Source organism: Nelusetta ayraudi, unplaced genomic scaffold, assembly GCF_046127955.1.
Source record: "Nelusetta ayraudi isolate G7.1 ecotype Tasmania unplaced genomic scaffold, CSIRO-AGI_Nayr_v1 ptg000094l, whole genome shotgun sequence".
In the NCBI taxonomy this organism is placed as follows: Eukaryota; Metazoa; Chordata; class Actinopteri; order Tetraodontiformes; family Monacanthidae; genus Nelusetta; species Nelusetta ayraudi.
In genome coordinates, this window is record NW_027466144.1 from 2052376 (window position 1) to 2074689 (window position 22314).

Consider the following 22314-nt stretch of genomic DNA (forward strand, 5'->3'; position numbering starts at 1 on the left):
GATTTTAATTTAAGAAGTAAACTCAACAACAACAGACATTTAGAGAAATGTATGAAACAAAAATTGAGCGATCGAGAGCGCGTCAACGCAGCAAATCTGTCGGCGCGCACGATAATGACGTCACACGTTCGGACCGTGCCGTGACCTGGTGCTCGGGCTATGCTAGAGGTTCGCACTATTAAATATTCTATATTAATTGTGTAAATATCGGACATGTGACGACTCTGCCCTATTGAGCGATGATGACCTGACATTTGTAGTCTGCAATCCACGTAGCGGCAGTGACGGCAATGAGCGACGGACCAAACGGAGCAGTTCCTGTTTACGTTTTAAGTTCCCCTCAGCTAGCAGGCTAAGCAGCGTTAGCTGAGGCGGGCGCCCAGTGCACCAAGCTTCAAGGCTTTTCTTTTTCCTCAACTGAGGTACGTTTTGATTTTAATGCTCGTCTTTGTTAATTTGACAGCGTCCATTTATCGGGAAGAGCGTTTTACTTGACGCGGAAGTAAAACAAACTTAAGCTACTTTCGCTTTTCATTTGGAAAGGAAAACAGGTGTCAGAATGCAAGGCATACATTCTCATTTTATATTATAAAGTAAAGAAGAGCCTTCAAAAACCTGAAATATTAAATTGTATATATAATATGTCAAAAAAAAAAATGTAATGCATAATCAGTACATTTGCATGTAGTAGGTTCTTAGCCCACATGGCTGTCGAAGCATACTGTGTATTCCACAGCTGTCACATTTGACAGTGGCCCTTGTCTTGCAGGACATCAACATTAGTGTTGCCAACTGTCATTAAGAAAAATAAAGGAGGCCTCCTTCCCGCAGTGCTCGGGGCCGTGACCATTACAGGCCAGTGGCTCGCCAGTAGTGGTAAATCATAACTTAAAATAGGGTTTCAGTAAAGTATGTGGTTCACATAGTTTGAACTGCTTTGTTACCATCATACATTAGAAATAAGATGATTTTTTATTTTTATTTTTTAATTTAGATTGTATAGAAATATTTAAAATTAACATATTTTTACACAACACTCAATAAAGTGCAGGATGGCTGGATTAGAAAGGAATTAAATAAATAAAGCTGAAAAGAACAAGCAATCCTGATTCATGGCCGATTCTATGCAGCCAGCACGCAGTTGTTGTGAATGGGTTGCGCAATTGTATTGCCTGCAGCTACGTAGATGACAGTTTTGAACGCACAGTCTGTGGAAACGAAAGTGAGCTGCACCATTTCATTTTCAACTACGGAACAATTCTGTATTTTAAGGGACGGTTGGCAACTCTAATCCACACATCATTCATTTTTAATCAGATGGGTCAAAGTTCTGAAGACGTGTTGTGTTCCACAGGGAGGAATGGTATGGTTGCTTCCTGGCTTTAGCAGCAGCAGCAGCACCTCCACCCTCCTCAACATGATAGACTCTTAGGTCTCCCAACCCTCGGCGACTCCTCGGGTCGCTCACAGGACCGCAGTGGTTTGTAGCGGTGCTCAGCCTGCAGTGCGGGCCCGGTTCTGAGGAGGCATTTGGGGAAGAGATGGGAAGCTGCTGCTGCCACAACGAGAGTCCATGCGGTAGTGCGGAGGAGAGGAGCGTCCTGCTCAAAGGTGATGCAAAGGCAACGGCTTGGACGGGCATGCCGGTCGTGGTGGGTGCTTGCGGCCCACAAGACGTGGATGATGGGTTAAGGTGAGGTGTGAAATGGGTCAACACCAGTGGTTCTCAACTGGTGGAGTCCCGGGACCCACATGTTTTTCCCTTATCACGAAGTCGCTCCCCAAATTTGTTCCACAAAAAACAAAACGCTCGCCCACTTTCTATCATGTTGAGTAAATAAATCATTGAAATTACTGAATTGATTTGTGTGTCCTGGGAAATAAATGCAAATTATTTGAAAATCAATTTAAAAGAATAAAGAAAAGAAAAGGGAACTTCCCAGGAAGCCACAACCCACCAGTTGAGAAACACTGCCTCAGACCTTTTAGTAACTTTGGAAACTTGAAGCCTAATGTCATGATGTTTGCTTGCAAATGTGAGGGGGTGGGGATCCGGGTTCCACCCACAGAGATGCGATGACGTCCCGAGTTAGAATCTGACTAAGTTGTTTAATTTAAGTCCTCAGTAAGGTTTTAATATTAAACCAGTTCTCTGCTTATAAAGCAAAACATTCTAGATTAAGAGAGGTGCAAAGTTCAAAGTTCAGCACAGAGCACTTTCCCCTTTGACTTGTCATAGTGAAACTTAACTGATTGAAGAGGTCTGGGGGTTTTTGGTTTTTGGTGATGCTGTTGATTTGAGTCAGCAGCGACTTGTTGTTTAGTCTCTTGTCTCCCACTCTCAGTTATCAAAACTGTGAGACAGACGTAGCAAAACTAAATGACTGCAACAAAAAAGAAAATCCCCCTTTCTTTCCTCCACGCTTGATATAAAAGGAGTTTCTCACAGCACCTTTGCTGCAGTGTCTCCTCTGCTCTGGCTTTGGCATCAGTTCACCAAAGGAAAGCTGCACCCGAGTCGGGGATTCCATTCATGGGTTGAAAAATGTTTTGATTTCTTCTGAAAAAATGTCCTTATATTTTGCCTTCACCGCTCTTTCATTCAGAGTAACGCCGGACGAAAGCAATGCGGTGGCCAAGGTTGCGCCTGAGGCTGTGCAGGTGAAGAAGCGTGTTGAAGTGGAGGCGCCGAGCAGCGCCATCACTCAGGAGAATGGGCCCATGAAGGAGCTGGACATGGCGACGGCAGCACCGTCTCCCAGGAGGGAGTCCAAGCTGGCGGAGAAGTCCGCCACAGCGCGAGATGAGGACGAGGAGGTCGGCCTGAAAGACGACAAACAGACTGGACTTCTGCAATGCACTTTAAACTCCCCGCAGGAGAAGAAACAGGACTCGGACAATCTGCCAGAAGCAAACACAGCTCCGGAAGACACGAATGCAGCCTCGGCACGGGACGAACGCCTTGACCTCAACAGGCCGCTGCTCGTAGAGGCAGCCGGCCTTGAGAACCACACTGGGATAGAAGCAGCAGCAGCAGCAGCAGCAGTGGAGGAGGAGCAGAGCCCATCTGCTACTCACGCCGTTGACCAAGGAATGGCCTCCAAGATGGACCCTGCTCATGCAGAGGCACCTGCGTCATGTCAGTCGCCGTTTGCCTCTTTGGTCAGTGAGGAAGTGGAGTCTCTGAGCTGGTGAGTCACATTGGAAACTTTATTTCCTTGTCCTGTCAGGCCGTCATGGCAAGCAGCAGCAATAGCGGCAATCGATGATGGCTGACAGGTTTATTGTCAAAGGTAGAGCTTGAGATCAGAGCATGTGAATCACACTGGTCGGTTCAGGAACTACCGGTACCCGTTGAGTGCTTTGATTATAGTTTATGACATTGATGTATAAATAACTAAGACAAAGTATTGTGTGTATGTGTGCACAAGTCCCGTGGAAACGGAGCTATTTGCCCTCTGTTGGGGTCACATTTGTCAGCCAGCCTCTCGGGCCGAGCAGCGTGTCAGCTGTTAGAACTGAACAGAGCCCTGCTGACGAGAGCGCGCGGGGAGTCGCAGGTGGAATTGATGTTAATTTGCAGTCAGAAAGAGAATCCAGGCTGCTCCCAACTCGGACGTGGTTGTGTGTTCAGCGCCACCACACACGGCTTGGAGGAGAAAAGCTCCTCCGCCCCCGAGGAGCCCGCCTGCGACCCGGCGGCGAGCCCGGACATCTGCGACTTGTCCTCTGGCTCGGACCCCACAGCAAGCGACCGCAGTGGTGAGGAGCAAGGCCCCGCCCCCTGCGCCGGGGAGCCCGTGACCGCAGCGGGAGGAGACGCCAGCGAGAGGTCAGCGGGTTCAGCAGTTGTGACATCAAAACAAGTGGCTTGTTTATTTATTCGCGAGAGAAAAATAAGTGGTGTGCTTCTTTCCAAGGCCACTAGGGGGCACGTAGCTCCCACTAACCAACCTTTTCTGTATCTTCAGACTCCTGCATATATATAAAGCTAAAAAATGAGGTGTACTTGAAGACCACGGCAAGCGCCACAGACATTAAAGGTTTGATTGACTTGTATTAAGTACTGCAAAATTGACTCATCGTCTCTGCAGAACGGAGCCCGATCAGGACGCGAGACCCGACCCGCCTTGTGTCGCCGCATCTTCAGCAAACACGAGTCTCGACGCTGCTGATGAAGCGGCGCCGAAAGGAGAGGACGGCGGCGCAGCGTCGAAGGCCGAGGTGGAGCAGGAGGTAGTGGAGGAGGACAAGGAGGAGGTGGAGGAGGACAAGGAGGAGAAGGAGAAGGTGGTAGTGGTGGCGGAGGTGAAGAAGGAGGTGGAAGAGGAGGAGAAGAAAGAAGCAGTGGTGGCGGAGGTGAAGGAGGAGGAGGCGGAGGTGAAGGAGGAGAAGGAGGAGGTGGAAGAGGAGGAGGAGGAGGTCCGAGGGACACCCACCGGGGACGGCAGTGATGGCGAGAGCCGGGAGGCGCCTGGAAAAGAGGAGCAGCCGGCAGGGAAGTCGCCCAGTGGCGTGGAGGGCGATGGCTTGGCCGCCTCAGGAAAAGAAGCGCTGGCTGACGGAGGCCTGGGAAGCAGGTTGGTCTGTCGCCACTTGTTTTTGTTTTGCTTTGGTGGGGTTTCTGAGTTCACACGCATCACGGAGAGGCGTCGTTTCAAAAAAAAAAAAAGAAAGAAAGAAAGACACCGCAGTGTCACCGCTGAGAATGCGCGGTGGCCCCAGTGCAAGTGAAATGAAGTTCTGGGTCAAACATGACGACATGAGCAAACACATATTTTGTCGTCTGCGCGTTGACAATCGGCGACAAACCTGCAATTGTGCTCGTGTTGTTTTTGCTGAATTTAAACTCCAGACGCTCAAACCGACAATGTGTGCGGCCCCCCGAGGCTCAAAACACACACGTATATCTTCCCACTGACTCGCAAATACCCCAAAGTGGGTCACTCGCACACACACACACACACACACACACACACACACACGTTACTTTTACATATTTGTGGGTCGGGTTTTGTTTTTTTTTTTCCTTTTTGAATATAAATCGTGGTTAATGTGACGCCAGGCAGTAAATCAGCCCTGCTGCAACTTATAGGGACGACTCTCAGCTAGTGTGTGTGTGTGTGTGTGTGTGTGTGTGTGTGTGTGTGTGTGTGTGTGTGTGTGTGTGTGTGTGTGTGTGGCTACAAATTACACTCTGACTTGAAATACCGTCCACTGTGTTGACGTGTGGGGCCGCTCTTCAGAAGAGACTGCAGGAATCTGTGCACGTTATCAAGCTTCATGAGTCCAGTTGATGTTTGTGAATCAATGTGCAATGTGTGTGTGTGTGTGTGTGTTTCAGTGAGGAAGACCTGTACAGAGGAGCTGAGGAGCTGTCGGCTGGACCCCCGCCACCCACATGTCAGTGCATCCCAGTCACCCAGCGTGAAACAACAACCCTCCTCTTCTTCTTCTTCTTCTGTGGTGTCCATGTGTCGCTGTCTCACCGTCCTCTCTCTCTCTCTCTCTCTCTCTCTCTCTCTCTCTCTCTCTCTCTCTCTCTCTCTTTCTCTCTGCTGCAGTGTCAGAGGACAGCAGGTGCAGTCTGGACCCGGCCATGGACGTCCTGTCTTACAGCGAGCGAGAGTGGAGAGGAAACACGGCCAAAAGCGCTCTCATCAGAAAGGTGGGCGGAAGCGATCCGGATGAGACCCAGTCGGCGTCGGCGTCGCCGCAATAATGAGCCAAATGACTTCCTGTGCTGCCTCGGCAGGGTTATCAAGAACTGTCCCAGAAGTTCGGCAGCCTGCGGAGGGTGAGGGGGGACAACTACTGCGCCCTCAGAGCCACGCTCTTCCAGGTGCTCTCCCACAGCACCCAGCCGCCCTCCTGGCTGCAGGAGGACCACTTTGCCACGGTAAAAAGCTGCCGCACGAGGTGCAACATGACACAGTCCCAGCACAGTCCAATGCCTTTGGAGGCCCGGTGTGTAAAATGTGGCTTGGTTTATGATTTTCCTTTTTTATGATTTCTGGTCAATGAAGTCATATAAGTCATTAGGTTTTCCTACCACCAGTCAAACGTTTGGACGCACCTTCTCATGCAATTTCTCTTTTATCTTTACAACTTTCTACACTGAGGACATCAAATATATGAGCGAGGTAAATGTAATTATGCAGCAAAGGAAAACACGTTAAATAACGATTTTGAAGAATTTAAATATAAAACGTGTTTGAGTGATTTTACACTTTTATTATTTCCTACGTGAGTCCGTGTGGGTTCACACGTAGTTCTGATGCCTTCAGCAATAAATTGCAATGTCAATAGTCATGAGAATGAAAGAAAAGACATTCAATTCATAGGGCGTGTCCAAGCCTTTGACTGGTTGTGTATATAAGGACATACATAGAGCAATGAGGGTCTTGCTCCGAGTTCGCTGCCATTTTTGAAGGAAGCCCACCTGACAGTTGGGCTTCCTGAATACGAAACGCACTGTCAGGCCGGCTTGCTGAACATTTTACACACTGGACCTTGAGGGAAATGCCGCACTTTGGATGTATTGGCCATAAACAAGTTAAATCTGTCATTTAAAGTAAAGTTCATAAACACATTGATCTTCAGCCTTTGACGCAGCGCCTCTGACAACCTGCAGGTGGCCGGGTGAATGATTGCACAATGCACCCGGGGCCTCATGCAAGTGGGGTGAAATCAGGAAAATCTTGCCGGGCCAGATTACGCCGACCGCAAGATCGGCGTCTGATGGCGTTTCGATGACATCGGTGCATCGAGCGCCCATCATGCACAGCCGTTTCTCACCTCTCCTAACTGCTTTGCAGCTGCCGGAGCGACTGGAGGCCCAGGAAGGCCTCATCAGCCAGTGGAGGTTCCCGGGGGAGTGTCTGGGAGCGGAGGGCACGGTCGACGCCACCCTGAAGCTGCAGGGCTACGTGGAGCAGCTCTGGTCCAAGGTAGCCGCACGGCCACGTGACTGAGAAACGTTGGCCGCCACCGCCGACTTGTTTTGGTGGCCACCCTGCAGCGCCCGCGTTATTGATCTCCGTCCGCAGGCCCTTCAGACCACCAGATTGCTCCCATATGCGAAAGGCCGCCGTCAGCTTGTTCCCCTCTAAATGCTGCGCTGCCTTCCCTCCCCCCCCCCTCCTTCTCTCCCTCTCTCTGCCATCGTGTGCCATAAAGACTCCGCCCAGTCATGCTCAAACAGATTCAGATTTTTTGAAACCGCAGCAGCCGGGCAGGAACACACAACCTGCCGCTGCTGCTGCTGCAGGAGTCGAGTCAAGAATCCTGGTGGTTACTCCACCAAGGAGAAGAAATGCGTGTGTGTTTCTGTTTTCGTTTTGTTAGTTTTTTTGTTTTTTTTTAAAGCTGACCCAGTTGGGTTTGCTGCTTTCGGGGGCCTTGCCTTATGGAATTTGTACAGTTGTACTTAAAAATAGAAAGCGCTGTTGCTCTGGTATGCGCGAGTCCCACAGATGTGACAGCAAGATTTGCGTGCGTGCGTGTGTGTGTGTGTGTGTGTGTGTGTGTGTGTGTGTGTGTGTGTGCGTGTGCAGGCAGGAACGCAAAGAGCCAGGAGTAAATAGTAGTTTCTGCTTTCACAGTGAAAGTTAGAAAATGTGGCAAAAACACTGACAAGCACAACAGCTGTTATAAAATGGAATCAAGACAGAGTGAGGAATTGCATCGGCACAAGAAGAAGAAAAAGCAGTGCTTCTGCCTGAAGTCACTTTGTGAAGGCACCTCGCATGCCCGTCGATGTCATGCAAAATGTTCTACGATCGGGTCTTTCGCCCGGCGATCGACCTCCCGAATAATAAATACACAAATGCAGTTTCGACATATTTCAATGTATTGATGCAGAAACGTCTTCCCGACTTCACAGACTTGTGTATTTTTATTTCTTCATCTTCCCTCCAGTGGCGCGCGGCCGCCGACTGCCCCTCCGCCGCCGAGCGCCGGCGGCTGTGCGAGCGCTCCTTCCAGGGCGGCGAGGGCGAGCTGGGCCTGCTGGAGGCGCTCAAGCTGCTGATGCTCGGCCGGGCGGTGCAGCTGCACGGCCAAATGAGCGCCGGCGCCGACGTGCCGCTCTTCTGCTGGCTGCTGTTCGCCCGCGACTCCTCCGAGTGCCCGCGCTCCTTCCTGGCCAACCACCTGGGCCGCGTGGGCCTCGGCGCCGGCCTGGAGCAGGTACTGGGGGTCAAGGGTCACCTTTCAGAATAAAAGCCTTCCTCTTAAAGCTATCATTTTAATTGGAATAAACCAAAATCGTACTTGTAAATTAGAATAATATAATAATAATTATACATTAACAGAATGTACATTTAGGCAGCTACAACGACGACGACGACGACAACAACAACCACCCGCGTTTTTATAGCTGGCCGCAGAAAGAGAGTTCTTTCACGACAAGGCACTGAAGTACACGTGCTGAAGGTTTTACTGAGCGCCCCGCTGAGGTTTTCCTCATAAACAGCACAAAGACAGCCGGCAGTGAAGCAGCGACTCGCCAACACCAGCGTGAAAACAGCCGTCACGTCTGATTCCAGCGTCGCCTTCCAGCTTCCAGAGAAAAAGCTGCCGCGGCTTGTTGTTGTTGTTGTTCCTGTTGTTGTCTTTTTTTGTGTTTTGTGTGCGTACGTGTGCTTTTTTCTCCTCTCCATACCTGTTTTTGTGAGCCGACAGCTCAATGCATCATCGGCTCTCGGGAACCGACTGATTTTAATTGTTATTTTCCTCCTGTTGTTAATGAAAGCCCTTTGACGGGCTGCACAAGCCCCGCCCCGTAAAATATGATGTGCTCCGGCGGCGGCAGCCAGCGAGCTCCTCTCCCAACGTTGCAATTATCTCCCTCATTCTTTCTTTTTTGTGCGCGTGTGTGTCTTCCCCCCCCCCCCCCCTCCCCCCAAAGGTGGAGATGTTCCTGCTGGGCTACGCCCTGCAGTGCACCATTCAAGTTTACAGACTGTACAAGGCCGACACGGAGGAGTTTGTCACCTACTACCCGGACGACCACCGGGACGAGTGGCCGTGCGTCTGCCTGGTCACCGAGGACGACCGCCACTACAACGTGCCAGTGGTGGAGGCGGTGGCGGCGGCGGCGGCGGCGGACACAGAGGTGGAGTTGAGCTGATCTTAGAGATAACCTGTGCCCCCCCCCCCTACTACCACCCCACCTCAAACCCCACCCCCACCCGCCGCCATACAGACAGAAAAAAACAAAACAAACGCTCCTCAGGTCCAGTTTTGACATTTTGAAAATGAGCTTTTGCACTGAAATAGCGCCCGGCCTCACAAACAGGAAGTACAGGGTGGCCCAAAAGATTTGACATCATTTTAAAGGCAGTTATCCTGAAAACGACTCAGTCGAACTCAATGAAATTGAACAGTGTAGGTGTTGAACATCGTAACTTTATTATGGGAGCCATTTCATCAGTGTTCAATCCGTGCACCGTGTCACAACCTTGGCGACTGTGTGCGAGCATATTCCAGCAAAATGACTTCTCTTTGGGAGTGAACGGCTCAGCCCGAAAACACAACAGAAAATAAAACATTAATTCAATACAGAATCTTGATCCGTTTCTGTGCATTCTGTGAAAATTTGAGGTCATTTCAACAAGAATTGCCAAAACGATTGGCCTGCGAAATGATGTCAACTTTCTTTGGGGACGGCCTGCGTGTCTGAAAGTGGCCCTGGTCCGATTGGTCGGTTTGGCCTCGGCCAGCTCGGTTCACCTTCGCAGGTGATGAACCCAAACCTCTAATCCCGGCGGGCTGGAATATTGTCATTATGGCTTGGCAGTTATTTCCTCTTTGCTGTGAGGTGTGTAAGTCAGAAGACTGTTTGACTTTCAGTGAGCTGGCATCTATCTAGTGGGAAGCTCATGGCCAAAATGTCTATACCTAACAAAAAAACATATGCTGTTACCAGACCCTGTGCAAAATGTGATTTACACACATTTGTGCAACACTGTACTGTATACAGTTTTTTTTCTATTCGGTGGTGTGTTTATAATGTGCTTCTGATATTTGATCTTGTGCATTTTTCTTTGTAAAAATCCTGAAGGGTCGAACAAAAAAAAGCAAAACAATGCTGCCAAGAAGTCCAAAATGAACGTTTGTATCGGCATTTGGCCACATTTCCCATTAATTTATTTGTGTTTCTGCCACAGAATAGGTTTTCATTTCAGCCGAGTAACAGCTGAATTAGTGTTTGAGTGGATAAAAGAGGTTTAATAACTCGCCACATGACGACTGGAAGAGGACTGATCGCAACCTTTTTTGTAGCGGTGCTGTACAGTGTGTGTGTGTGTGTGTGTGTGTGTGTGTGTGTGTGTGTGTGTGTGTGTGTGTGTGTGTGTGTGTGTGTGTGTGTGTGTGCGTTCCACTCGATATGTTAACATGTTGCCTTTTAAACCAAGCCGCTGTGAGCGAGCGCGGCTTGCAAGTGGCTGCAGCCGCCCCGCCCAGCAGCCGCTGGGTTGAGCCTCAGTCTCGGCGCTCCGTGTTGCCTTATCACAAGTGATGCACAAGAAGGACGAACGAACCGACGGCTGCTCGGTGGAGCACGTGCGTGCAGATGTGTCAATAAAATTGAGGAACCGTTGATTCAGGTTTGGGAAAAAAAAAAACAAAGAAACTCCTGACTCTCGTCTTTGTTGTCGCGCCGGGATGCCGCTGTTGCAGTTTGGCTCGGGGATTCTTTCCATATTATCAGCCAAGGTCGGACTGAAAAGATCCAAAAAAGCAAAGATAAAATCTCAGCGCAGGTGCGTCGGAGGAGGAGGAGGAGGCCGCCGCCCAGAAGTCATCCACGACCAAACAGAAGCTCCCGCACACTGTTCAGCTTTCTCTCGTTTTCTTAACACGGTTCAGTCGACAGACCTCCGTCAGGCATTACACATGGCATCCATCTCTATTCACCTCTGTGTATACAGGGTGTCCCAAAAGAATCTGACATCATTTTAAAAAGCATTTATCGAACAGTTTAGGTGTTTAGAATTCATTCATTCAAGTGTTCAATATGCGCATATATATATATATATATATATATATATATATATATATATATATATATATATATATATGTAAATACAAAAGACACCCTGTATATAGGCGTGTGGTAGATGCAGTTAGCCAATCAGAAGGCCGGAGGGCTCAGCATTGCTGATGGGCCTCAACAACACTTAGTGCGATTCATCATCCCATATCCTGGAGGCTTTCATCAAGAATTTGAAAAGGATGCTGGTTACTCACTACATCAAAGGGACAAAACATGATATGTAAAGGGGAAAATACCAATGGTGAGATACAAAAATATTTAGATTTAATAAAAACAGCTAATCTATAAAAATCAAGGGCCGGTTCTGATTGGGTAACCGCAGCTACCACAAGCGTTCATGGAGAGAGATGAATGCAAGTGTGCCGTGTGTGATGCCTGATGAAGGTCTGTCAACTGAAACATTGTGTTAATGACGAGACAGAGGGCTGAACAGTGTGTGGGAGCTTCTGTTTGATGAAGAAGAAAGATTTCCTGATTTGAATTTGATCACTTTCTTGTTTCGTCAGCCACAGCCTCGGGTATTTTTGCTGCTACTCGCAGCAGGTCATTTTGGGATATGATAGACTTCAAATTGTTTAGTCACCTTGGACGACTAATGTGCTTGTCATACAACGGGGGGGGAGTTTCCCTACTTGACCAAACCGTGTGTCACGTCCCTGAATGCAGAAGTGGCTTCTGGAAGGGAAGTCGACAGGTTTCTGAGAAAACAACCCTGCTGCGACTTTGTGACTTTTGCACAGAGCAGGAACGCGGAGCAACACGGCCTTGTAATAAAGCAATTTATTTGCCAAATAAGAATGCCTATACAGTATATACAGTACATACGACAGTCTGAATACTACCAGGGAAAAATGCTTGGCGAGAAAACAAGAGTTAGATGGACCTCCAGACTGCATGGAAAGTAAACAATCATAGTTTGTATTGTAACACGCAGTGATATAGTGAGGGGTTCCCGACCCCTCCGCAGCAATTAAATATACACATTGATTTTTACCCTATAGAAAAGAAAAAAAACACAATAGTCTGTACACTGTTGTATGTAAAATACGATTGCACATCCCAACAAGTCCCACAACATGTCATTTCATCATTTGAATCCAAGCTAGAAGGCCTTCGCTGCTTCATCTCCATTAAAGAACAATATGAACTCTGTTATTATTTTTTTTTTTTTGGCAACTCCAGCACCACTCGACACATTTAATTTTTTTATTCATTCTTTTTAGTTTAACTCTTGCCACGGAGGAGGAGACGTTCTCCCGAGTCGTTCTTTTTCTTTTTTTTTCTTTTTTTTTCCCTTGTCCCCCCCCCCCCCAGTAGACGCATGAAAGTTTGTGGTTTGTTTTTTTACACTGCCGCTGACGCGGTGACTCCGGCTGCTGAGAAGGTCGGAAGACACAAGTATTTACACTGATGGGTGAACACTCGGAGGTGCATGGCTTTCTTTACAGTGCGTTTCAGTGGGGCTCGTCGTGTAGGAGACCTCGTCGTTTGTCTGTCTGTCTGTCTGTCTGTCTGTTTGTTCATGATCCACTCTCGACCTCCGACGCCAACACCGTCCTGGGCTCCGCTCTCCTCCAGCACCGTCGCCACTCCTCGGCGGCTCTCCTCTCCGGCAAAAGTTCCTCGTGACGGCTCGGCGATAACAACTGGCCTCCGTCCAGAGCTTCACTCCTGCTCCTCCTCCTCCTCGTCCTCTTGGAGCTCCTCGATGGCGTCCATCTGGTTCCTGGGGCTCACGTCGCTCATGGGCGCCGAGTCGTTGCCCTCCACCACCAGCTCGTTGGACATCTCGTTGTTCCGCTGCAGCGAAAAGAGAAACTCGACTCAATACCTCCGTAATGGCCAAAAAGCCTCTAAGACGGACGGAGGTGCGAGAGCCAAACCCTGCAGTCTAATCCAAGAGTAGAAGAAAGAGCCTGTATTACAGTGTAATCTGGAGGATATTTAGCGGCACGCAAAGGCCCCCTGCACCAAATAACCTAATCAGCGAATAATGAGAAGGCTTGGCAGTGATCGCGGTGCACTATGACCTTGTTCACACCAACACAAGCATTTTTGAAACCAAAAAGGTCTGGTTTCAAAAAATTCCCCATCCACACAAGCGGTGTGATAAAAACAATCTCATGTAATACACATGCCAAAGCAGTAGGCGGCGATATCACTCCAAACAGGAAGACCGTTTTGACCAATCACAAGGCTGGAAAGACAACAATGGCGAACCAAAGCAAGGCGGATTCTTTGGTGTGGACTGACAGCGAAGTGGAGTTACTGCTCATGTTACACACAAGGACAAAATCTATATAAAAATACAACAAAATGTGGATTGGGAGTCGTGTCAGTCAAAGCACAGCGATGTACAGTAGTTTCTATGGAGATGGGTAACTGGGTTGATCCACCGTCCATCCAGTCTACTCGCCACTTTCCACTGTATTTGCATCGACTTTATTCATGAAATTTTGTCTATTTTCACGTTGACTTTATGCACGAAACTGTGACTTTATTCACAAATTTTCCACTTAAAAGTCGCAATGAAAACGTAAATTAAAAACAATCTCCTTCCTGTGATATTTTCTTTCTCCTTGTGGCCCTAATCCTCTTTCGTAGAGCTGAGAGGAGGAGGAGGAGGAAGAGGGGCTCTTATTTCTTCACTCTTAACTTGAAGGAAACAAAAAACTGGAAAGGTGACGCCTCCTGCTGTGCAGTGTGACCTCGAGACAGTTTCACCTGTGTAATCAGAGCTCGTCAGAGACACCTGCGCCCACTCCCCCTCCCTCTTGACTCCACCCTCACACCTGACACTGATTAGCAGGCTGGCAGTGAGCACACCTGCAGCAGCCACGCAGCAATCAGTGGTTTGAGACCAGGCTGCAGCTTTGGATGCCTTTGTTACAGTCACATAGATTTTTATATGTATACGTATATCTAAAAAAAAAGAAGAAAACAAGGTTCTAGAGATGCAGCCTTTGAACAGAGTGCATTGTGGGGGTTTATTTTCTCCTAGTTGTCCAGCTACCCTGCGAGGCTCTCAGCTTTTTGCATCTGCTTTGCAAAAGTGTGTGTCACACAGTTTGTGGTGGCCAAAACCCACCACCGACCCAAATGAGCTGTAACCAAGCGGCATTAGTGGTTGGAGGGAAGGAAAGAAAACACACGCACACTTCCGATTGGCCTGGTTGGATGTTGTTTATCCACTCATCTTATGAACTGCTTTTAAAAGGGCCTTGTGTTTCAGACAATGCTGACGCACACACACGTGTATCCTGATTCTTTTCAATGTCAAATTGACACACAGCTGTTCTGAAGTGGTTAGGTTCCTGAGCTAGAAAGCTGCTCTTTGCTAGCGCAACGGCGTCAGTGCAGGTGTTCCTCACCTGCTGCCGATAAACGTAGCAGGCTGCTATGGCAACCATTGTGGACTCCCCCACGAACCCGGCCAGGAGGGATCCGACCCCGAGCGTGGCCCCGTGAACCCTGCAACACAAAAGGATTTGGTTTTTTTCAAGGGCGCTTCAGTCCAGAATGAAGGTAAGTGCTTTGTCTTTGTTTTTGGTGTGGGGGATATGAAAGAAAATCTGAAATTATTTGACTCATGAAACAGCAGAGGAGTTAAAAAAAGAAAGAAAAGAGAAGGTCTCTGAGCCTGGCAGGGTTCCCTGAAGTGTTGACTTACCCCATATAAGGCAGAACAACCAGACTAGTGATGAGGACAATGATGCGGAGAACCGAGCTGGGGGCCAACACAAAGGTCTTTTTCAGGGTCATGAGCCATCCGGTCAAATGAGCGCGAACAGTCACTGCAAGCACACAGAGAGAGAGAGAATAGAAAGGAATCATCACCCAGCTGGTCCCAGCCTCTGCCTGTGCCGGAGCAGCCACAGCTGGGAGGACAGAGAGGATATGAAGAGTCCCAAACCTGGCAGAGGGAAGAAGGAGAAAATTCGGAGGGGAACCACACACAGCTCGGCGAAGGCGTAGTCCACGCCGATGACGTCCACCAGGATCTTCTCCGACACATGAGGGCTCCAAAACACCACAAAGCAAAGCTGGACGGTGGGAGGAAACAAAAGGCGGCAAATTCACAATGGATCAGGCCTCATTTTATTTCATTAGTTCGTTCACTCAAGGGGGCTCCTGATTAAATTCAGGGGGCCTTTGAAGCTCGGCAGCGAACAAACGCATCACAGCGGCGGTTATTGTTTCCTGAGCAGGTTTGTGGCGCAGCGGCGTCGTGCGTCCCGAGCCAACCCCATTAGATTGTAAAACAGCACAATCCCAGCATGAATAATACAAAGCTTTGTCTCAAAATTGCATTACAGCTGCTTTTTAAGCTGGAGTGCGTACAAGCACTCTTTTTCTGTTATTTATTCAATCTTTTTTTTTTTCAATGAACAGCCGCAGGCTTCTGATGTCCGTAAATCATGTTTTCCCAGTTCTGCTCCTGCTAACCTCAGTCAGGCGCAGCCCGCCTGGAGTCGTCTGCACTGCAGACAAAGCAGCAGCAGCTAAGGTGCATTCATCGGGGCGACGCCACGGCGTTCGCCGCAGGGTCTGGCTTCACTTAAGACCTTCGCTTGACTAATTATGATCATCAGCGGCTCCCTCCTCAAACACACCCAGCCCGCTACGCCCGCTCGCTTCTCTCGTCGCTTGGACGCCAGCTCGCTCCTTTGGAAAAAACTGCCGCTGGCAGCTCCGCTTCGACCAACGGCCACTTGGTTTTTCAGCCGACGGCTTCGTTCTTATCTTATCCACGCAACAGGTTGAAAAGAAAAACCACATCGTCCCGCCCAGCCTGGCTCTGCTGCTCGGCCCCCAGAGACATTAACTGGCGTCCCTCCGTAGTGTTCAGAACACTTTTTAAGGGTCTCGTCTCAAACTCGGAGAAGCCGGGACTTTGAAAACTGTCAATGAGCAGCTTCAGAGTTTATCTGTCCGCCACATTGCATTTAGAAATAAATATAAACTAGTGGCAGCCAGCCTCTTGTTGGCCCGTTCTGGTTTCTTGCAGGTGTTTACTCACTTAAAAACATGGTTTTGTGTTCGCGCCGAGTCACACGGCTGTCCTTGCGAAAGGATGACGAGAACATTTTCGCAACGCAGCCCAAAATTACACACGTCCGGCAGCGCCCAGTGAGTGACCCCCCGCTCAGCGCTGGCGTGGTGGCTGTGGGCTGTGAGTCCACCTGGACCAGGAGACGCGAGTGGCTGTCCCGTCTGACGTTTCTTCCAAAACTAGTTCGAAACATGATTATTTTTTTTATATATATATATTTATTTTTTTAGTCAGGCCCCTCGCGCGTCGTTACTCATCGGCGCGGTTCCTCTTCCTGTGACTCAGCCTGCGGAGGCGCTCTCGCAAAACACGGTGACACGGCAACATCGACTTCCTCTGCGGCCCACGAGATACCGCTCCGGTGACGAGCGACGGAACATTCTGTCCGCCGTCGCTTCTCTTGTGTTTTCCTCTTTCTGGCTCGCTCGGCTGCGCTAATCAGGACAAGCCCAGGCACGGAGGCCCGAGCGCTTTGACTTTCAACGTCGCTGCAAGACCGTAACTCTGGAGCACACACCCCCTTTTACATGTTTACAGCTCTGGGAGTCCACATCTGGTGTGCCATTCTCCTCCTCCTCCTCCTCCTCCTCCACCTCCTCCTCCTCCACCTCCTCCTCCTGCTGCTGCTGCTCAAAGACCCAACTTTTGCCCGCAAGCTTCCTGTTTTTCTTGTCTGAGCAGTCAATTCATGTCACCGGGGAAAAGGCCGCCGGCTTTTTATCTGCTTGTTTTGAGCAGAAGTCGCTCTTGCACCGTTCTGATAAACGCCACCATAATGTGACCACACAGGCTCGTGAGGCCAGAATGGAAGAAAAGAGAAAAAAAAGTGCAGCACCCGTGCGAGGGGGCTTTTCGGGAATGTGTTAAGTGATATGTTTTTACGTGAATGCCTGTTTTTATGGCGCTTCTTAAACCTGGGGGGCGTGGCACAGAAGCTTCTCAGCATCGTCGCAAAATTCCAAGCTTTATGCGTCCGGCCGTTCCGTGCGACCCGAAGCCCGCGCCGCGTCTGACACCGAGACGCAAAAAAGGATCCGCGGGCCCGTCCGTCCGAGCGTGACGGGCGTCGCTCGCTCAAATCTCCTCGGCATTCCGTGCGGAATGTTTTGCACCGGCGCTATCGGTCGCATCTCCGACACCCGACTGGTTGGGTCAGTTTTTGTTCTGTTTTCGCCCCTGCGTGAACCGAGAAAGACGCATAGCAGCGTTGAATCTGGTGGGGGGGGTGGAGGGGGGGGGGTGAACAACAAGGTAAAGAGGCCGGGGACAGATTGGGTCTGGGTGTTTGCAGCCCGCCAGTGACGGCGAAGGTTTTTATAGACCTATAATCACAACGTTACAGACTTGGATCCCCAACTGAGGGAAAAAGGGAGGGAAAAAACAAGCTGTGATGTATAGTGTTTTGGTGTCGAGATGCATCGGTGCACGTCGTGTAATTACCGCGAAGAAAATGACTCCTTTTGGAAGTGAGTGACACCGAGAGTCGGCCAAACGTATAGGGTTTCGCACTGTGAACTAATAGTCTGCGCGCTCACACTGGCCATTATAGAAAAGAATAGCTGTCAGGTGGGTCAGCAGCACGTCGGAGCGGCGCTGCCTGAAACTGCGGTGACTGAGCAGGAACTCAGCGGGAAATGGTTGAAAGTAGAAGCAGCCACCATTGATGAACGGATGGATGTTGTATATGGAATATATGCTATGGAGAAGATATCTCATTCTCTCAAAGTTGAAAAAGAAAAGTTCTAAAGGATCTGGTCCAAGTGAGCCGAGTACGTAAAACCAAATAGAAAAAAAAAGAAGAAATTATAATCATGATGATGATGATGATTTGATGGCTTTGACACCTCGTAAATAAATCAAAACAAATCATCCAGTGATTGATACAGAAGAGAACTGCGTCCTCCTACCGTGAGAGACAGAGCCAGGCAGCAGAACGTAAACTTCTTGATGTTTGACTTGGTGACGGCGGTGGCAGCGTTTATCTTGTTGCTGGGATTATTCTGTGGGTGAGAGTGCAGAATCAGTCACACGGACCGCAGACGGGCCAGGCAAAACACTTGGAGCGGTGCGGGGGAGGGGAGGGGAGCGGAGGGCAAGGGAGGGGAAGAGAGCGGCTGGGTTACCTTGTCGAAGGCAGGGTACACTGCCCTCAGCTCCGTCAGCCAGCCGTAGGGCATGTGACCCACCGGGTATGTGGCGGTGAGCACGGCCACGGCCTGGAATGACAGAGGCGGTGAGTCGGCCGAGGCTGGAAATACCACGTCGCTGCTAAATTAATAACAGGTGTCTAACAATAGCGCACGGCAAGGCAACAACACACGTGTCCTTCGCTTTCCCCGCCCCCTCCACGCTTTTTTTTTTTTTTTTTTTTTTACAAGTTTACGATTGGATGGCAACTTTTCATCTTGTTTTTGTGACAACCCTTCCTCCCGAAACAACAGCAGGGCCACGCAGGAATGTTTCCTCCCCCCCCCCCCTCCCCCCCGAGTGCGATCACAACCCCGGAGTTCCACACCGACGCGGTGAATCACTCAAACCGGCGGTGTGGGCCAGTGTTGTCCACCATTTCCAGTCGGTTCCGGTAAACAGCTTTGCATTGTCTCTGTTTGTCGCCGCGTCTGTGTGAGGCAGAAAGCTCCAGAGGTGGGGCGAGGGGTGGGGTGGGGGGGGGTCAGGAGAGGGGTGGGGGGTGGGGGGGGCTGTCAGCATCTGGCGTTTCACCTGTGGCAACTTGGGAGCAGCGACTGAGACCGAGCTTCTTAAAGCTCCCGCTGAAAGGCCTCGTCTTTGAAAGCGCTTGTCAGTGAGTTGGTATCAGCTGCACTTGTGCCACTGGCTGTGTTTCCACTGCCCCTAGAATTGCACAAAACCCTAAATATCGCAATAATATCGGGGGTCTTGCGGGACAAGATTCCTTTGTACTATCGCTTTTATTTTGGGAAAAACTCTCATGGAAACGCAGCTAGCCTACACACACAAACTGGTTCATTACGCAACATACAGTGTCGCTGGTGAGGAACGAACCCGGTCATGTCACCCACCTCTGTGGCGTCCGAGGTCCCCTTCAGGTCGCGGGACACGAAGAGGTTGACGATGGGTCGGCTGATGCGCTGAGTGGCCAGGATGAGCGCCAGCGGCCACCAGAAGCTCAGCATCTTCTTGATGGTGGCGTCGCCCTGCAGGGGAAACGCAGACGCTTTAGTTTCCAGCACGAGCAGGCCAAGCGGAACCACGCGGACCCGAACCCCCGGCGGCGCTCACCCCCACGTCCAGCCCACTGGAGTCCGGGATGTTGTCGTGGATGTTACAGTAATAACCCAGGCCGACGACACTGAAGCGCACCAGGGCGCCCATGTACAGGGAGAGGATGGGGATGAGCAGAGGCTCCACGCACTCCAGGTTGCTGTGGAGGAGGATGGCCACGAACACAATCTGCAGGGCAACGACACTCAGTGAGACGCTCCGTCGAAGGCATCGCCGCTGGTTTATTTGGAAGGGGGGGCGGGGGGGTTACCTGGGCGACTACGTCGGAGATGGAGGCGGAGCCCACTATGACGCTGTACTTGTGCTTGAGAAGTATCCCCGCGTGGATCCAGGCCTGGGTTAGAGAACAATAGGGCTTTTTGCAAGTTGTGCCAAGAATGCAAAAATGACAGCTGAATAACAAAAGTGCGGCGAAGTAGCAGGATGTCCTGTGAGAACGAGCGAGACTTTCACTCACACAGTTAACAAGCGGGCTATTTATAGTCGGCGTGCGTGTTTACATCTGCGCTGCTGTCTGATTTCCTTTCTTGCTTGCACCAGAGACACTCACCATGGCATCCAGCAGAGGGAAGGCGGCCAGGTAGAGGAAGGCCTTTCTCGTCTTCTGTCCTACGGACTCGTCCACGTGGTGGAGCTTATTGATGATGTAGTAGCCTAAATCTGTGTAAGCTGCAAGAGGGAGCGAGAGAGAGAGAGCAGAAAATGTTTTTTCATTTTGGTGAAACTTTACAGTCGCCGCAACACAGCGGGGATCGGAGGTTTTTAGCGCAGCGCAAACGGACCTATGAGGATGTGCAGGACAAACGCGATGACGCCGGCCGTCACCATGCACAGCACGGCCTTCCTCCGGTCCCTGCGGCTGTTGACAAACACCAGGCCCACGTTCTTGAAGTCGCTCATGGGCCCGGTGAAGAACTTCATGAGGGAGTAGGCCAGCCCGTAGCTGGCCAGCATCTCCACCGCATCCTCCTTGACTGTGGCTATGCCCCTGTTGAGGGCCTGGGTTGAGGAGGAGGAGGAGGAGGAGGAGGAGGGAGAAGATTAGAGAGCAAAGGAGACGGGTTGGCGAAATGAGACCAGCACCGGCCCACATGACACACCAGTTAACGGCGCTAAACTTGGCCGCTCTGTCGAGATTCCTCCCTCAATTATATTATCCTGCAATAGAGTGCAAACGCCGCCATGTGATGCGTTGACCTTTGACTGGTTGCAATTATCAAAGCAGCTGAATGTGAAAACACACACATGTATTGTCGCTCTGACTCGAGAGCAAACAAAATGCCCCTTTTCCCTTTGCAGGACTGTGCACTATTTATACCAGTTCACAGCAGAGCCGTTACATAAGCTTAATCCTGACATCTCCCAGCTTTTATTTCCCCCCCCGCACCCCCCTTCCTCTTCTTCTTCTTCTTCTTCTTCTTCTTCTTCTTAAACTCACTCCATCTGGCCGTGGTGATCTCGTGGGAGAGGGCAGCCACCAGATATCACAACCGGAAATGTCTGAGCAAGAGGGAGAAGATGCCACAGGAGGAGAAAGACGCCAGCTGCTGCCACCGCCATCATTTTTATTTATTTATTTATTTATTTTAAAGGCCTACACTCTAATTACTGATTGATAGCAAAGCAAACAAATCACACACAGTGTGTTCGCTACGCTGGCACGCGCTGCATGCAGAGCAACGCCGAAATCTGCGGACGCGCCGCGCACGATATTCGGTGCGCAAACGTGAGCAGGGGGGGGTGAAACGTCCCAGAATAGACACACGGAGCTCCGCGCGCAGCTCCTCTTCCCTAAATAATGTATAATAAACCTCCATCCGGCTCGCCGGCAGCTAGGCTAACGGTAGCTGCGGGGCACAAAAGCGGCGAAACAGGGCGACACGACGCGCTCTCAGCTGCGGAGGTGGGGGGGGGGACGCTGATGCTCGGCCGCCAGCAGCTGCTGCTGCTGCTGACAGCTCGAAACGGATCGCAACACAGGCGAGGGGGAGGAAGAAGGGAAGGAATGAAGGAAGGAATGAAGGTTACCACTCGCTAGCCGCAGAGAGCCTTACCTGTTCGCCGAGGTCGATGGCAACATTGGTGATCGCCAAAGGCACCAGGAAGCGGATGAGAGGCCAGTAGGGGCTGAGGGATGGGAACTCCACCATAGTACAAGCAGGGGCGACAGAGCGAGGGGCATCTGCCTCGGGTCTCGGTGCGGATCGGTCGGTGGAGCGGTGGTGGTGGTGGTGGTGGTGGGGAGAGAATGAAAAACACCCCAAGATCGGCGGCCGGGAGGGAGGAAGGGAGGGAGGCGTTCACGGACACCACCTGTGCTTTCTTAGCGGGAGCGGGCGGTGAAAGTGGGGCAGCGGCAGGAGCCGAGGCGCTCCCGTGGCGGCGGCGCTTCACAATGCTGCTGCTGCTGCTGCGGCTGCGGCTGCTGCTGCTGCTTCGACGGTGCTGCTGAGCGGAGGCGAAGGTCAGCGGAAATTTCACACCGGCGCATCTTCTTCCCCTCAAATCATCGTCAAGGGGGTGGGGGAAGACGCGGAAGGTGGCATCAAAACAGCGGCCGATTTGAAACGGAGAGAGAGCACGAATCCTCTCTCTCTCTCTCTCTCTCTCTCTCTCTCTCTCTCTCCGACCGAGTGTGTATATTTAGATTAACCAGTTAATCCCAGCCTGCCTGCTTGCTTGCCTGCTGCCTGGCTGCCTGGATTAGTCTCCAATGCGCCTGTGCTGCGCAGTCCGGTTCTCGTAAACACTCCGCGGGCCTGGAACCAACCGCTGGCCACACGTGGGGCCTGCTGGCATTCCGGCCGTGATGGGAATTTAGGCTCGCTTCAGTGAACCGGTTCTTTTGGTTCGGCTCACTAAAAAAAGAGCCGATGGCTCCCAAGCGGCTCCTTACGTTTTTATTGTGTTGTTGCTTATGTTCTTTATGACCAAA

General features: G+C 50.6%; 2 protein-coding genes across 2 annotated transcripts; one reads left to right on the forward strand and one right to left on the reverse strand.

Annotated features, from left to right (window-relative positions):
• The first annotated feature begins 129 nt into the window (after window positions 1-129).
• LOC142902405 (uncharacterized) lies at window positions 130-9917 on the forward strand. Its single transcript, XM_076047426.1, has 12 exons — window positions 130-422; window positions 1355-1693; window positions 2607-3191; window positions 3635-3832; window positions 4095-4380; window positions 4420-4580; window positions 5345-5403; window positions 5565-5668; window positions 5756-5899; window positions 6819-6950; window positions 7921-8190; window positions 8912-9917. Exons 2-12 carry the CDS (start codon window positions 1542-1544, stop codon window positions 9131-9133), a joined length of 2313 nt encoding a protein of 770 aa, XP_075903541.1. The 5' UTR covers window positions 130-422; window positions 1355-1541; the 3' UTR covers window positions 9134-9917.
• A 1912-nt stretch (window positions 9918-11829) lies between these two features.
• ankha (ANKH inorganic pyrophosphate transport regulator a) lies at window positions 11830-22061 on the reverse strand. The gene is made up of 12 exons (XM_076047558.1): window positions 21434-22061; window positions 20162-20378; window positions 19930-20048; window positions 19630-19713; window positions 19377-19547; window positions 19157-19291; window positions 18239-18331; window positions 18023-18115; window positions 14976-15105; window positions 14733-14856; window positions 14434-14533; window positions 11830-12862 (listed from the first exon to the last, which is right to left on the reverse strand). Exons 1-12 carry the CDS (start codon window positions 21527-21529, stop codon window positions 12728-12730), a joined length of 1497 nt encoding a protein of 498 aa, XP_075903673.1. The 5' UTR covers window positions 21530-22061; the 3' UTR covers window positions 11830-12727.
• Between the last annotated feature and the right edge of the window lie 253 nt (window positions 22062-22314).

Excerpts from the sequence above, each read along its gene's own strand:
- LOC142902405 (XM_076047426.1), top strand. The coding sequence starts at position 1,542 with ATGGGAAGCTGCTGCTGCCACAACGAGAGTCCATGCGGTAGTGCGGAG. Across the intron at positions 5,669-5,755 it reads AAAGCGCTCTCATCAGAAAG|GGTTATCAAGAACTGTCCCA; the intron begins GTGGGCGGAAGC and ends CTGCCTCGGCAG. Across the intron at positions 6,951-7,920 it reads TGGAGCAGCTCTGGTCCAAG|TGGCGCGCGGCCGCCGACTG; the intron begins GTAGCCGCACGG and ends TCTTCCCTCCAG.
- ankha (XM_076047558.1), bottom strand. The coding sequence starts at position 21,529 with ATGGTGGAGTTCCCATCCCTCAGCCCCTACTGGCCTCTCATCCGCTTC. Across the intron at positions 19,548-19,629 it reads TCTCCGACGTAGTCGCCCAG|ATTGTGTTCGTGGCCATCCT; the intron begins GTAACCCCCCCG and ends GTTGCCCTGCAG. Across the intron at positions 18,332-19,156 it reads GGACCTCGGACGCCACAGAG|GCCGTGGCCGTGCTCACCGC; the intron begins GTGGGTGACATG and ends CTGTCATTCCAG.